The sequence below is a fragment of the Lithobates pipiens genome, unplaced genomic scaffold, assembly GCF_037356315.1.
Source record: "Lithobates pipiens isolate NorthernLeopardFrog02 unplaced genomic scaffold, aLitPip1_a1.2 Scaffold_13, whole genome shotgun sequence".
NCBI classification, from domain to species: Eukaryota; Metazoa; Chordata; class Amphibia; order Anura; family Ranidae; genus Lithobates; species Lithobates pipiens.
The window spans coordinates 355,714,765-355,732,108 of NW_027507718.1; the positions used below are offsets into that span (position 1 = coordinate 355,714,765).

General features: G+C 39.4%; 1 protein-coding gene across 4 annotated transcripts in view; it reads right to left on the reverse strand.

Moving 5' to 3' along the window:
• FSTL5 (follistatin like 5) overlaps positions 1-17,344 on the reverse strand; it is an 808,279-nt gene that overhangs the window by 367,903 nt on the left and 423,032 nt on the right. For all 4 annotated transcript variants that reach the window (XM_077477144.1, XM_077477141.1, XM_077477142.1 and 1 more), the window contains exon 6: positions 11,254-11,374. In XM_077477144.1, the coding sequence (XP_077333270.1) occupies positions 11,254-11,374 (121 nt within the window). The remainder of the gene's footprint in view (positions 1-11,253; positions 11,375-17,344) is intronic.

Below are 17,344 nucleotides of genomic sequence, written 5' to 3' on the forward strand. Positions count from 1 at the left end.
ACAGCTATGCATTTGCAAATAGTTGTCTGTGTTGATCATACCTTTTAAAACTCTGCCGTTATTGAGAAAAAAAAACAAAAACATACAATAGTTTATTGTATGGTCTGCCACTATAAACCATTTTTCGCATGAGTTCTCAGTAGGTTTGAGGGCACATATTGTGACCTGACCTTATATGAACAACATAAATAAAATCCTCGTAAAGTCTCTGAGAAATACTGCTAGCTATTATTAAGGAGGGATTAAACTTAACTTCAAACTGCATATATTGATTTGGAAAGCACAGAGACAATCGTATATCCGATTATACTATTCTAAGTCCTTCTAATAAAAGTATGGCTCATAAACATTAATGTGCACATTTAAAATTAAGTACAGTTGCTATGTTATCTGAAAAGCATTAGCAGGAAATTTAATACAGACAACAGTCATATGATTTGAAAACAAAGCCATTCAGATCAAATGCCTTCTAACAAATACTGATAGACTTCAAGATTGTGGATAATGTATTTTGCTTCTAAAGTAGATAAAACGATGTCCCTACACCTCATTTTGGAAAACCCCAAGTGTTCCCTCTACAGCTTATTCCTAATTAGGAATGATCTTCTTGTGTGGGTTTCACTCAAACTCTAGCTCTTTGAGGTTCACTGAACTGGAAATGGAAGCAACCATATTTAACCTGTTTGCCCACCCAAACCTGATCCATTCAAGGACTGTATTACTACCACTCTTACTTGCAGGCCATGACCAAGCAGGGAGGATCCTGGATGACACAAAATATGGTCATGACTATATTTGGTTAATGACATCAGCTATTATCATTTGCCAGTTTGTTTACATTTAACTATTTGTTGTGGAGCTGTCTTCACAGCGAGAATCTGGTGGGAGAGGATCATCGTACCATATTGAGTCATAGTGTTTGTGGAAGTGGGTCATCGGGCATTATTCCATTTGATTGATGACAGATTTACATAACTGGATGCAATTATTGACAATAGATTTAAACCATGGGACTTTGTCCCAGTGTTTGAATGTATTAATTTATATTTTCTGTTTTCCCTTGGCCAGGAATGTGAGGATGAGGTTCTTTTCCCCATCAGCATATACAAATATTTTCTTGCCAGGTTAAAGGTAATAGTTTTTTCTTTAAATGTCACTTTTGCTGTAATACATTCTACAGGTAGATCACTTCACATGCAGGTTTAAAGCATCCCCCAAGCAAGTTATTTAACGAAGTTTTGAATTTTTAATGTTAGCCTAAAGCTATACCCCTCAGGATAACATTAAACCTTCTCCCTGGCATTTTAATAGTTGTTTAGTAATATTTGCCTGTGGCAATACCCAACTCTCCATGCTTTTTCTTTGAAAATACCTTGCCTATTCACCTTAAAATGGCCACAATTGATTTTTTATATTTGCCTGACATTAATTTCATTAAGATTCAGATTGGCTCCTTGTTTTTTTTTTTTTTTTTTTTTTTTAGGGCACTCAAATAAGTCCATCAGAAAAAACAGTTGAATGAATGAATGAAATACTTGTATAGCGCACAATGCGAACTTAATCGCCTCATGTCCATAAGTTGATTACGCCACAAATCCTTAGTCCAGGCATTGGAATCATCAAGGGTAATAAAACACCTCTTGCTGCCTTGGGTGCTACTCCACACATGATTGAGGCTTGACAAAGGAGGTCCTTCAAAATGTGTGACCAAGCCCACTGCTCCATCCACATGTGACATCATCCAGGAGATCTTCTCCAACACACCTGTGCCTGTGTACAAAGCTCTGGTCTGTCCTTCATCTGAAGGTATTCCTCCATCTGGCAGCATTGCTATCCAGGACTACAAGTGTGAACAGAGTTTCATGCTGGGAGTGTTCAGTATCTGCTTTTTCTATTTAAATTTTGTGAGTGGCAATTTGCATTTGATTTTTAACATTAAAGCTTTTAAATCTATTGCACTTAGTATGTGCTCTACTTTTTATTTGTTTGTTTGTTTGTATGTTTTGTTGTTTTTCACCTTCCTCTCCCAGGCTGAATAATGCTACATAAGGGATTACAGGATCCTGATACCAAGTCAAATTCAAAATGTTACACTAGATGATTTAAAATAAATACTAATGAGTGTTAAAAGTTATGCTCCTTAGCTTTCATTTCTTTGTAGACATCACCCCCCATCCCCAACTCCTGTTTATTTAACTTTTTCAAGGATAGGTCAGGGACACCTATTTTATCATGCAATATCAAATAATTAATAGTAAAGTACATTTGGGGGGGGGGGGGGGGTGTAGAGGCCCATTTTTTTCAAATGTACAAACCAAAGTTTAATACAATTTAAATTTGCATACAATAGGCTTTTTTACAAATACACATTCAATATATGGTGCATCATAAGATTGGAAGCATGCTGAATATATATTCATATTCATGTCTGAATATTTTTTGTAGGCTTAGCAACTGAGAAATCCAGATGGATCTGTCTCTGCTAGGAAATAGGTTGTTCCTCTAAATTATTATAAATTTATTTTATAATTTGATCTCAGTTTTTATTCAGTCACATTTTATTAAAGTAACCATTTGGTGGCTGCCTGAGGTAAACATGAAACATAAAACATGGAAATGCTTTGCTGATTTTCTTTCGAAAATGCTTGTAACCTTGACGTCGCTAGGTTCAATAAGTTTTTTGCAAACTCATTCCAGGACAGTAACTAAGAAAGTTTTGAAGCCGATAATTGTGATAACCAAACATTTGTCAGTGTTATCAAGTTTATTGACTTCAAGAAATGTGTGATGGTCACTGTTAAATTAATTTCGTACTGTCTTGAAAATCACATGGGTGTGTAAAAAGTTTAATATAGGTCATACAATTGTGTCACGGCAGCATTTAGAATGGAAGCCTGCTGATTGTGGTTAGCCTACCTCTGCTTCTGCAGGCACACTGCTAATAGTAGGGCATACTATTACTTTTGGGGTCAAAATCTATTGTATTGGACATTAAGCCTCTTTTTTTGTTTCGTGCCTTATATTTTAAAGTATAATAAAATATACCTGTCAAATAAAATGCACACAAACATTGAAACGTACCACTTATACATAATATTTTAGTAAAATGGTATTCTAAAACAGTTTATCATCCTCTAGAATAACATCTCTAATTGAATTAGTGTTGCACAGTATTCTTGCTGAATGAAACAACTGTTACACATATGTTACAAATATCACTGGCAATAAATATGGTTGAGTATCTGCATACTAATATTTATGAACTGCAAAAGAGTTTAAACTGCATGTATAACTTTATCACTTTGGCTTTGGCTCTTAATAATATAATGAGTATTAAATTAGGAAACTGAAAAATAAACAACGTGGTTTTTAAAATTTTCTAAATCTGGTGCAAATATGGTAGTAAATAAGCTTCTAGCTTGTTCAATTAAGATTTGACGAAAAAAATGGAAGCTGATTCTATGCAGAGCTGCACCAGATTTTGCTTGTTGCAGTTTTAGTAAATCAAACCCATTCTGCTTTAATTATATACTTTCAACTATTTCAAAAATATTTTATTGTTATATATTTTTTTCAATTTAAATGCTATAAAATATTTAAAACAGGATCCTGTCTTTGAAAAAAAAAAAAGGGGGGGGGGGGGGGTTCCTAGTGCATGATATTTAAATATACCAGCATTTACATTAGACAGTATTAGTGTTTGGATTAGGTTATAGGGAGAGTTAGTGTTATTGCACTAGGGAGGGCTAGTGTTAGTGTTAGAAAGGGTTGTCATAAAGGATATAGGAATGCCTGATGTGAGGCGAGATTGTATTAGGGTTACAGGGGGATTAGAGGGAGATCTACTATCCTGGTTACAGGGAAGGTTAGGTCTTCTGCCATGTTCCAGGTCTCTCTAAACCAGGCCCCTCTAAACTGCCTAATGATGCCCAAGGTAAAGGAGCTACAAAGGATGCTGAATTTAAAGTAGAAATGTGGTGGGGCTATGAACATTGGTTACAGTCACTGTCTCCGCATTCTACTCTCTTTCTTCCTTCTGATCTATGTTAACTGATTTTGTACTCTGTTTACATTACATATTAGAAGGCTGCTAAGTCATTGATGGCAGGGGAAGTAGAGCTACTAAAAATGTTAGGAAATCTAGAAACCTTACTTCACAGAGACTGAAGTTCCACAGTTAATGAGGGTTTGTTAGAAAACATTTTTAATGCTTGACCACAGTTCTGCTTAACTCTCAGTCAACAACGGCCAATTCCTAATGTATGTATATTTCTGCTGCTATAAAAATACATGAAAAATTGAATAAGCTGCGCTAAATTATAAACCCACATAAAATTCAATGAAGGTAAAAAACAGACAAAATTTCAATAATAATGTGCAAAATGAGGCCTATTACCCCCAGTCCTAAAGAGTAAGGGTTATAGGGTAATTGATCACAGTGAACAACGGAAAAAAAAAAAAAATATATATAAAACAAAATAGTGAACACCCAATGTGTAATTATATAGACTTTTAAATTCCAACAGAGTCCAATATAGATGAAATCGTCAAATCTTCAACTGTGTAGCAAGTGCTTGATCCATCACCATACAGCCAAAATTACTCCTTACCAGAATTTCATGACCCCCCACTACAGAGGGTCACCAACAGCATGTAACAATAGATATCTCCCACTTCAGAAGGCTCTCAGCTGTTCTCCTCCCTCCACCGATATCATGACCAGGTTGTCAAACAAGTCTTTATTTATCTCCCATATATTAGGTCATATGTGCCAATTCCATGCAAAAACATGGCCCCTGGATGATGCAATTTTTAGCGAAACGCGTAGGGATGAGCGATGTGCTGACGTCACCCCTTACGAAGGAATTGTACCCAGGAATGACGAGTTTGTCTGTTTGCTTCCGGCCGGCGCATCGGACTTAAGGCTAATATTTCCTTTGTGCTTTGTAAGTGCATTTTTGTTTTTATATTTGAGTTATATTAAAAGGTTTTACACTGTTGGAGCTTCAATTTTGTTTTTGCATGGAATTGGCACATATGACCTAATATATGGGAGATAACTAAAGATACTAGAAGGGGAGAACTCTGGGTTGATACCCAAAGGCAGCTTGGAAAGGATAACTTGTAAACTTGTATAACCATATATTGCTGAATTATTTAACTATACATGATATCATTATATTCCTTCACTAACCACTCCCCCTTCCCCTATTGTGATTGGCAAGCTGACAAAATATAAGCTGTATACACACCCAATAAAGTAGGCATTTTCTTTGAACTTACTCATTGTATCTCGTGTTCATTTGAAAGTGTCTCACGGTATCGGGGGTCTTCGGTGGTCTGCAATTTTAACCCTTGGGTGGTCTGTCACGTAACTACAGTACCTTAAAACCCCTTCAGGTACCTCCTTCCAGATTAGGCAGTTCATTATATGTTCAACAGAATTTGTTGTTTATGTCCTTTGATGCCCATGCAATCTACTGTATGTTGGTCATTCTATATGTACCCTTTGTAGAGAATAGATGAACACCGTCAATTTATTAAAAAAGGTTTTGACAAACATAGCGTTCCATGCCTTTTCCACCAGGCACATAATAAAGACATTCGATGCCTTGAGGTCTTGGCAATTGAGAGCATCCCTAACTGAGAATGAGAGTTTTTCCTTCCTTTGCAGGAGAGGAAATTTTTGGATATATCTGTTGGGTTCTCTCATGCCTGGGGGCCTCAATGAGGAACTTGAAATCCACAGCATCATGTGATCTCTTTACATGGCCCTTGTTAAACTGAGTAGGTTTGTGTATTGGCTCGTCTAAATATCAATTAATATTATTCGTGTGACTTAGTTTTAGTATTTATCTTTAGTTTTTAATACAATATAAAATCATTTTCTCTTTTATATATATTTTTATATATATTTATAATTTTTAGATGTATGTTTGTATTTATTAACATAGGGAATAATACAATATACATTGGGTGACCCATAGGCATTGTTGCAATGATCCTTTCTATGTGGGTACCAGGTATTACATCTTCATATACACATACATTAATTTTTTGGAATGTATTACTTTTGTCGCATCATCTTTCTCTGACTGTAGATGCTAGCATATTATTGATGCTTTGTTATATATATATATATATATATATATATATATATATATATATATATTCCCATTAATGTGTCCGTGACCGACCATTTTCTTCTTGTTTTCTTTTTCGTTTTCTTTTTTTTTTTTTACTTTTTTCTCATATGTGTGTTTTCTTGTCTTTTTTCCTTATATATATATATATGTGTGTGTGTGTGTGTGTGTGCGTTTCATATGTACTGCGTAGGTGTTGTTCTTCCGGATATGTGGATATACACATTTTTTTACATAGTTTCATAGTTTCATAGTTAGTAAGGTTGAATAAAGACACCAGTCCATCCAGTTCAACCTGAGTGTCTACAATTGTCCCTGTACATCGCACACTCACATCGGTCCCTACCCCCAAAAGAGCCCACAATCCAAGGTCCCCATTCATATACTAGGGCCAATTTTGGACAGAAGCCAGTTAGCCTACCTGCATGTCTTTGGATTGTGGGAGGAAACCGGAGTACCCGGAGGAAACCCACGCAAGCACAGGGAGAACATGCAAACTCCAGGCAGGTAGTGTCGTGGTTGGGATTTGAACCAGCGACCCTTCTTACTGATAGGTGAGAGTGCTAACCACTACACCACTGTGCCGCCCTATATATATATGTCCAATGTTAACATCAGTGGTATATATAATGTTTTTCTATTCATTTATTTATAATTAGTATCATTATTTATTTACATTTATTAAAATTTTATTTTTATTTTCATTTAAATGTATTTATTATTTTCTACATTTAGTATGTGTATATCAAGCAGCAGGCTTTCACATATGTTGTCTTATTTATATGTTTACACACTTTGTGTAACTTATTAAGTGTTTAGCTTTAACCTTAGGGTGAGAGGGGTTAACAGCACTTAATAGGCTCGCTTTCTCCACCCTCACCCCCCCCTCTCACTTAATAGCCTCCGTAGCGTTGATAAAGCGCATGCATGCAAAACATGTAAGCTACGGCAAACTTTTCAGCTTATGGTTCACCACTACACACAGAGTTCCTGCTTCCGGAGCAGTGCTAGTATCAGCTTACGTGCCCGGATCCAGTGGCTAAGCTTGGCTTCCCCAGCTTCATCCTCCAGTGACTGCAGACACACTACACCCCAACCAGGGGAGGGGGCAGCCACAGGCCCAGACAAAAAGAACTGGAAACAGGGGGTTTCCCTAGACAACAATTGTTAAATGAATATTAAATACTTACTATACGGGGGTATCAGCCACCCAAATGTTTTTATAAGCTAACCACTGTCCAGCTTTAAGAAAAATATGTTGTTAAAATATAAGAAAGAGTATTTGCAAATATTACATTACTTTCGCAAAAGAATAATAACCAGTTGATATAAATTTCAACTGGTTATTTATTCTTTTTCCAGGAAAAACAACATTTGAGATTTTCACAATGCCTAAAATTTTCGCATAACAGGCCTTGCTTGCCAACTCAGCACAAGGTTTCTTTTTTTCAGTTTCAGTGTATTTGATGGCATTTACAAAGCCACAGTAAAAAAGAAGCTATTGTTTCTGCCTACATATGAATTGTGCTTGCTACTTCTTGTTTCTAGACATTTGAGATGCTCTCGGCAGTAGATAAACATATACTGGGCTCAGCATTGCCAGGTTCTGAAAGAATTGTTGGATGTTGAATACATCTTTCTTACTCAAGCCTCTGCATTCTCATTTTGTATTACTTGTTAGAAAAGACCATACAATTGACAGCTGGTAAAGAAAAATATATTTTAAAATGACTTCAATTAAGAATGATTAAAGGGAAAGTAGGAAAATTATGTTATGATCAATACTTGATCAACTTGATGGTACTATGTTTTTTTTAAGTGACTGGACACCAAGAGCTAAATGTCCATCCCTCTTGGACAGTATTAGTATGGGTAGTTTGGAAATTTACCAGCCTAGATGAATACATTTCTGATATGCCACAATTACACAGCAAAAGTATATTCTTTTGAAAAAAAAAAAGCCCAACCTTTTGAAAAAGCCCCAAAAAAATGAATTTGTCTAGAATGGTCATTAGTCTTCAGCAGGCAGAATGAAGTATTTCCTATCCTTCAGTTATTAGACTACTACATTGAAACTCTGTAGCAACCATAAGGTTAGAGGTCGCCGCAGGGGACTGATCAGACATAAGTGAACACAGTCAAGAACTGTACAGGTCCCAGGATTTTAATGACTGCGTCATCTCTGAACCAGCATTCCTGGTACATTCATTCTCAGGGAACAACTATGTAAGAATTAATAAATATTTGTGAGCATCACATTTATGCATTACTTAGAATACATTAATTTAATATGATGCTAGATCACCTTTAAAGGGAGTTCCCCTTTGGTAACATGTTACATGTTGCACCTGTATTTAGGGTGTAACAAGTTACCAAAGAGTACTTTCCCACACCTCTCTGATCCCCCGCTGTGACGGTGGGCGGGGGATCTTCTCCCCGCACCCACTCTCACAATTTAAAAAGAAAAGAGCATGGCTGTGCGGGGCTCATATGGCCATGTCATTCATTCATAGAGTTATGTGAATGAATGAACTACAACTACCATCTGCCATAATGGCTGATGGCTTGTAGTTCTCAATGAACTGTGAGGGTGCTGGTGAGCTTAGTTCTTAATTCTTTAGGCTCTCCAGTAACTGTGTGCCCATACAGGAGATACAGGCAGACAGCTGTATTGGGAGTCTGCAGGCTTTGCACCTGTGATCTGCAGGTTTAAGAAAAAAAATGCACCTTTCTTTTACCTGCAAAATCTTTTTTTGCCAAAAATGGCAGGGAAGCTTTTAGAAATGTATTCTAAAGTTTGCTTACCCTTAACAACATTTAAAGTCACTTGCACTATAGATATTCACTGGTGCACATGGTTTTAGAGGTATCTATTTATGTGTGCATGTTTAGGACACAAATTATGTGGATGGCATTGTAGTCAAAATGTTAATTCATTAGGGCTCGTAAGGTAGAGCTATAGTACCCCCCTACCCCCCCCCCCCCCCCCCCATCAACACATGCATAAACATGCAGCAGAATAAAATCCACATGCTATATTCATGTTCATGATCTAAATGACCAATTCATTCAAATTTGTCATATGGAAAAAACGTCTCTACATTTATCACAGCTTCAAATCCAGGACATTAGAATCCAGTATTCCAGATTAGATACCAATGATCTAAACCTCCTTAGGGAGTTTTCAGGTGGAACCAACTTTAGTTCAACCTCAGGCAAGTAGGGTCTGGGGTTCTCTTTCCTACTGATGTATGTAGTGTCTTCATGGCTAAGATCAATAGAGCTCTCTAAGGGCCTCAGTAAAAGGTTTACCAAATATTTAACCAATAATTACACCGTAAAGGAAAATAATCAACAAGTAGTATATATTACAAACAACTGCTAATCTGTCCAAGGCTGACTGGCCCAGCAAATTCAACATGCGCTGATCACCATTTGATACTGAAATAAGTATCCAAGAATCCCAAAAGTTAGTTACAGGGTGTTAAGGAAACTCTTTCGACTATTAGGGTCAACATGCATTTATTTACACTCAAAAAGAAATTGTACTAATTCAACCAGAATGATGGAGATGTTAAAGTGGTTGTTAAGCCACTCTAACCTGTTTGCACAATCAGCACCGCCTGCCTCCTATTGTAGTGTCCCCCTCTGTGTGTGATTTTATAAAAATAAATGCTGCAAATACCTAATTTCAGAGCCAAGATCACGATCACATGACCAGCCGGATATCTCCTTTCCTCCTCTGAGAGATGCAGCAGGCGGGCCAAGATTCCTCCGGTGACGTCAGTCGGGCGGGAAGGAGGAGGAGAGAGCCGGCCAATTATGTGATTGCGATCTCTGTTCTGAAATTAGGTATTTGCAGGATTAATTTTTATAAATCATACACAGAGAGGGATACTACAATACGAGGCAGCGCAAATTGTGCCTACAGGTTATTGTTATTCAAGCAGGGAGGGAGGGGGGGGAGCACAGAGGAGACGGAGAACAGGGCTGCGGATGATGGAGGCACATAAACTGACCATGGTGTCAGGGCTCAGCAGCCATAATACACCATGGTCAGTTTACATAGGGGAGGGCAGAACCAGGCATGATCAGCCAGGTTTTTTTATGGTGTTACACGGGGCTAAATGACACAGCACAAGCACTGTGTCATATAACATGAATTAAAGGAGCAGGATCCATTTTTTGGGTCGGGTGGGGGTTAACAAATGCTTTAAGTAAAATCCTTTTCTGTCCAAAAAGAACATTTTTCCATAGAAAATATAGCTAAAGACCAGAACTTTTAAAACCATGTGTTGAAAACTGATCAGTTAAAGATATAGTTGGTGAAAGGCAGGCATGGTTGCCACAAACCGAACACAGTTTTTAGGAAAAGAACCTCATAACAACTGTGAAGCATAGTGGGGAAATATTATGGTTTGTGGTTGATTTGCAGCTTTAGGGCCTGCTTGCAGTCATCACGTAAAAGTGTGCTTGATGACAATGTGAGGCAATATGTCCTAAATTTAAAGTTGAACTGGAATATCACAATCATGATCTGAAACAAACTGGCAAATCTACCAAGGAATGGCTCAGAAATAAGAAAGAGGTTTATGGACTGGCTTATCCAAAGACCCTATTTGAGAACACCTCCTTCACTCCTAATCTCCATAATTGGGTGTTCTGTAGTTTACAGAGGTAAAACAGACAGAGCTAAAATTTAGGGAAACGCAGGCACAGGGATTTAAAAGTTCACCAAAGTTCTGGCAGATCAGCAGGCAATATTCTGTACTTGTGCTTTAAAGTAACAAAAAATGGCAAATGTGCATTTATTGGTGACAGTATACTTTTTCGCCCTTAAAAAGAAATGTTAACATTTACATTTGAATATCCATTCAGTTTTGTCTAACACTCAACAATTTTATCAGCCAACTCTCTGAGTATCATGTCTAAAATAGATGAAAGTCTTTTTCCATAGAATTTTCTTGGCCAGATTTCTAATACATAGGTTGCAAGGATTTAAACCAAGGGACCCAAGGCATAAGTACTGACCACTAAGCCACTACACCACCCTCAACATTTATATAATTTCAGTTTGAGTTGGTGCAGAATAGTATTCCTAAGTACTTACTAAATGCTCTGTAGAATTCATCCAGAGACAAATGCTTGTCACCATTTGAATCATCATACTTCATGAGGTCATAGAGGGAACATTCCCGCAGCATTTTTCCAAAACCTTCCTGTTTAATTACCTGTAAATGGAAGTAATCATTGTCATCATCGTCATCATGTCAGCAAAACAAAATTAAGTTTAGAAAACAGAAAGTGCTTTTTGAGCAATGCAATTCCGTAAATACATAATTGATAATTCAGAGGAAGTTGTTCTGAGTCAAAAATGTTACATTTTAACCACCTTAGTACCATAAATGCAACAGTCAGCACATGAGAGCCAACAGTGCTTCCTGATCATTACGCAGCCAGTAAGTTGCTAAGTGCAGCCTGTGTTTACATTCTGTGATGCTGTGATTGGTCCGCTGTCTTTGTCTATGATCCACTGTGTCCTATCAGTGCAATCACAAGACAGTGCATGTTCAGTCACGCACAGCAGTCCAGTTTCAAGAGAATGTACCAATATGTCCACCCAGAACAATAGGGGAGTGAACTGTTCATATACCCATAGTGCTAATCTGGAAGGGTTTGACAATTGTACAAAAATCCATGACAAAATTATTAACCACCTCAAGACAAAGCTATAGCCATAAGACTGCTACAGTGTGGCTCTTCTGTTCTGGGAGGGTGTCCATAGACCTCCTCCCAGAACCACACCCACCAAGTGTCCCCTGGGGTGTGCATTGGGCACACTCTGTGACCGCTGTTTCCTTAGGACATAGCTGACCATAGATTGTGGTAAAGGTCCAATTACAGCAGCCCTTTGATTTTTGATAAGTGTCCAGTCACAGCTGATTATATGTAAACAGACTTGCTGTTATTGGCAGTCCTTTCCTCATGCGCTGTCACAGCGTGAGGAAAGGAGAGCCGGTAATCGGCAACTCTGACAGGGCACACTTACACTGATAATCAGGGCACTAATCATCAGTGTCTTGATTATGAGTGCAGCCCTAACAGGGCCCATCAGAGCTGCCTATCAGTGCTACCTATCAGTGCACACCAGTGTCATCTATCAGTGCCCATCAGTGCTTGCTATCAGTGCCCCTCAATGCTGCCTATCAGTGCCCATCAGTACTGCCTATCAGTGCTGCCTCATTAGTGCACCCTCAACGGTGCCCATCAGTGCAGCTTAATAGTGCCCATCAGTGCTGCCTCATCAATGCTCATCAGTGTCCATCAGTGCAGCCTCATCAGTGCTCATCAGTGCCCATGAGTGAAACATCATCGCCCATCAGTGCCACATCATCATTGCAGCCTCATCAGTGCCCATCAGTGAAGTCTCATGATTGCCCATCAGCTCAGCCTATCAGTGCCCATCAGTGCAGCCTCATCAGCACACATCAGTGAAGGAGAAAGATTATTTATTTGCAAAATTTTATAACAGAAACTAAGAAAAACATTTTTTTATCAAATGTATTTATTTTTTTACGTTTGTTCATCAAAAAATAAAAACCCAGTGTTGATTATATACCCTAAATGAAAGCTCTGTCTGTTTCAAAAAATGCTAAAGAACTCATATGGCTACAATGTTGCATTTGTCCATGCAATTGTCATCTGCAATTTTTTTTTTTTTGATGTTGGTGGTATTCTAGGTGGGACTGTAAGGGCACTTTCACACTGATTGCTTCAAAAACATGTCAAAATGGGATTTTTGCCTCAATTTTACGGCATTTTTAGTGTGGTTTTTAAAGGACTATAAAAGTTCCACCATAAAATGTGATTTTGCTGTGTTTTACCATTTTGGGAAGGTGCGTTTTTTGTGGGGGGGGAGGGGTTCACTCCCCAAACATGCTCCAAAAATGCTGCAAGCAGGATTTTTCACTGCAACGGAAGCGCACCACCCCAGTGTTAAAACATTAATTGATTTTAATAGCAAGCATTTTTCTTGAGCTTTTCAGGTGCTTTTGTTAATGCAAAGGCACTTGAAAAACTCCTCAGTATGAAAGCAGCCTAAAACAATTTAAAATGAATCCCCTACCTCAAGGAAAGAGGCATGTGTGAGAGTTACTTTGTTTCTCTTGATAAAAATACGATTTGATTTTCTTATTAAAACCCAGCTTAACACACAAAAGCTGTGCAGGGTCCTGTAGTTCATTTCCTTTTCGAAAGTAGCCACATCCCAAGCAAAAAGTCCTATTCCCTGCCAGCATGCTGCAGAGAAGAACACTTGCTCTCTGGGTGGAAGCAGTGGCCTCTGTTCACCAGTCAGTAGGGAGCAAAAGCTTTGTTAATTACTAAGTTTTAGGTCTGAGTATACAGTATATGACTGAGTTAAAATAAATAAATAAATGAATAAAAATAAACATTGTAAAAGAGGAAATTTATGTTTTTTGATTTATTCCAGAACCAAAAAAGGTTTTTCTTGTAAAATAACATACTGTATATTGTCAGATTATTACATATAATTTGTAAACTGTAATTCTTTAATGTGTTCATTGAATTTTAAAAGACATTTTCAATCTTTTTTAATGTTCAGCTTTCATTAAAATAGTATCTAGATCGTGCCATAAAGGCCTTTTTCAGGCACCTGTAACAGGGTAATATTGTAACACTCTGTTCCTGACTCTCGCATGTGCTCTTGCACTGTCACCCTGACATATAGGCTATCATTGTCTATAAACTGGTTGTTTCATCATACAATATGCATGTAGACAGGACGTGGATGCAAAGAGGCTGCAATAGATCAGCAGCACTGAGATTCTACAATGATTAAAACACAGTGCGCATGCATGCAGCGCCGGAGAAGGGCATGCACTGACCAAGCTCCGCAAGCACCGGCCCATAAACAACTACAAAAAGCAGTAGGGGGCGCTTGGATTGCCACCGGACCAGCAGCCCGCAGATAGGGAACAGATCATGCGACTGGGGACAGCAGGGAGCACGAAAAACAGCAGCAGTCTCCCCAGCTCAAGATGGTGGCTGAGAGAGGAGACACAGTGCGCGGCGGCAGCCTCAGCTCCAGACAATAAGCTCCTATGACCAGTAAGGCACAGGGAAGAATAGGCACAGAGCAGGGCAGCCCACAGGCCCAGCAGCAGCCCCCTCAGACCGCTCAACGACTAGGACATCAGGACCAGGACCAGGAGAACAACAGCTCCCAGGCACAGCAGCAGTAGCTCAATCTTGCTAAGATGGCACCAATACAGGGAGCCTCAGGGCAAGGGGGCCACCAGCTACAGCAGTCAGCCTTCTCCCATCCTGATATGGCAACACAGGACAGCACAGACAGGGACCCCTTCTCATCCCAGTCTCAGGAAGAGCCCTTTACACCACAGGGTGCACAGCCACAGAAGTCCCCCTTGTCTATCTCCCTAGATAGGGCATTAATGTATGCTGACTCCCCAGCCTCCTCCACAGACAGACACAGAAACTAGCAGAGCTGGCTCTGAGCTAAAGCAGTTCTGTGCATCCTCAACCACCTAATCTTGCTGCCACATATTCAGGAGATGCAGTCCTCCTGGCTATATTCTCCACACTCCTGCAACAGGAACTGTCCAAAGTCTGCATAATTATCACAACCGGATTGAAAGATGATTTTCAAAACATAGGAGAGAGGCTAGATATGATAGAGTCCAAAATATATGGTACCATGAAGAGAGTTAACCAAAATACCAGAATGATTTCTTCCCTACATGACCAACTAGATCAGGCGAACGCGAAGATTGAGGACCTGGAGAACAGATCTAGGAGGTACAACTTCCGCGTGAGTGGCCTTTCAGAGTCAGTGGGAGACCGAGAAGATGCTATATACTCCTTGATGAAAAACTTGATACCAGATATCTCCTCTCACCAGCTGGAATTAGACAGAGTTCACGGAGCCCTGACAGCACCTAGGCTGGATGGCCTGCCCCGTGACATGATAGTTAAGCCAAAATTTTATCGGATTAAAGAAAAGATAATGATGGAGGCTAGAATTAAAGGAGATATCTTACTTATAGGAAATCAGGTCGTGGATATCTCTCAGACGACGATCCAGAAAAGACAACAACTGAAACCACTACTAACCCGTCTGATCAACTGCCAGATCAAATATCGTTGGTCATTTCCATCCCGATTGTCCTTTACTTATAGAGGGAAATCCCACTCCTTTGCCAGCTTCCAGTCTGGCAAGGAGTTGCTCCAGGAATTGGGACTGACCTCTAAGGCCTCACCTCTCTCCAATGCCCCCAACACTGACGGTTGTCTGGTTTCCCCTCTATGGTCCCAGCCAGGACGATCCAGATTCAGGAAGTCTCCATCAATCACCTGAACATCCCCAAGAAATTTCACCTGGACATTGCTCCTCATTATGTGACTAGCCTTCCTAAATTTGGTCCCAGTTTAACTTCAAAGACTGATACTGACAAAGGACAGCCCCAGTTTTGTTTTGGTGTTGTTTCGCAAAGGACCTCTAGCTTCTAATAGTTTCCCAGATGATTTAAAAAAAATTTGTTCCCCACTTTTTTTTGTTATAGGAGAACGACCCTGTTCCCGGTTACGGACTTACCTTATCTTACATGTATGGCACTAAGTCCAGTCAAGTGGTTCCCCTGTCTCTTACAGACAAAGCAAGAGATGGGCTGGAGTGGAAACGCATGCCACTTGTGGTGAACTTTCCCCTACTCCGAGAGTGGAGGCTACTTCGCAACATGATAAGGGGGCTTGGCACCCCCACGGTTGCACTGATTTGCAATGCATAGGTTCTTTTTATATGTTAGCATTGTTAATATGTTTTTATTACAGCTTAACCAAAGACATATAGTCTTCTATCTTTAAACCTGTTCTTCTCTCTTCTTTACGAGCTTTCCTTCCCTTTAGTGCACTCCCACTCCAGGAATGGGTCCAGCGTGATAGACCAAGAGGACCCCTGACAGAATCCTTGAGGCTCCTAAAAAGTGAGTACAGTCCACTGAACCCCCATGACCAGTAGATCCTCCACAAAATACCCCATCTTAACACATAATGTGCAGGGCCTTAACTCCCCTATTAAGAAGACAAAGGCCTTTCAACAATACTATAACATGGGGATAGGCATACTACTACTACAGGAAACACACTTTTCACGGACCTCTGCCCCTAAATATCTACATGCATGGTACCCCACAGCCTTTTTTTATCAAATGGACCAGATAAAAAACGAGGAGTAGCTATATGTATCGCTAAGAAGATCCCATTCATGCCCACCAACATTATAAGAGACAAAGAAGGGCACTATATCATGGGAACAGGGAAAATCAACAAAAATGTAATCATCCTACTCTCCTATAATGCTCCCAACACAGGGCAAACACAGTTCCTGCGCTCAATGCTAACAGTGATTATGCCCCATGTGGAGGGACATGTAATTATGGGAGGGGATAGCAAAACTTCCCTAGACCAAATTTTAGATAAATCTAACCCCAGGAAGGCAGTTTTAAAGCACACCCCAAAATAAAGTGGGGAAATAGCATGCCTACTACACAGCTCTGATTTGATCGATATATGGAGAGATACTCACCCCACCACCAGAGACTACACATTTTATTCCCACGTACACAAAACGTACTCCCAAATAGATCACTTATTAACATTATCCCTACTTCTCTCTTATGTCTCGTCGGCTAAAATTCTCCCTATGGCATGGTCAGACCATTCCTCAATCCAAGTCACTCTAACGAACCTATGGTCAAAACCACAACCATCGTCTTGGTGACTAAACGAGTCCTTATTAAATTACCCTATTATTGCCAAAGAAGTAGAATTGACTCTTCAAGTCTACTTCCAGGACAATATCCCCTCATCCTCCACCTCAACCATGATTTGGGCGGCCCATAAGGCCACCATTCATGGCAAACTGATGCAATTAGCTTCCAGAGTGAAATGAGCACGAGGACAAACGATCAGCCAACAAAATGAGGATTTGCGAAGCCTTATGCACGAACAAAGAGCCAAACAGCATCTGTTTCCTAGCAACATTAAATCACACTTTAGATCTAACCACATCCATCCCAATGGACATTTTTTGCAGGACCCTCGACAAACACACTGGTCACATATCACAGATCTATAGAATTTTAACCTCGACTTTTCAAAAA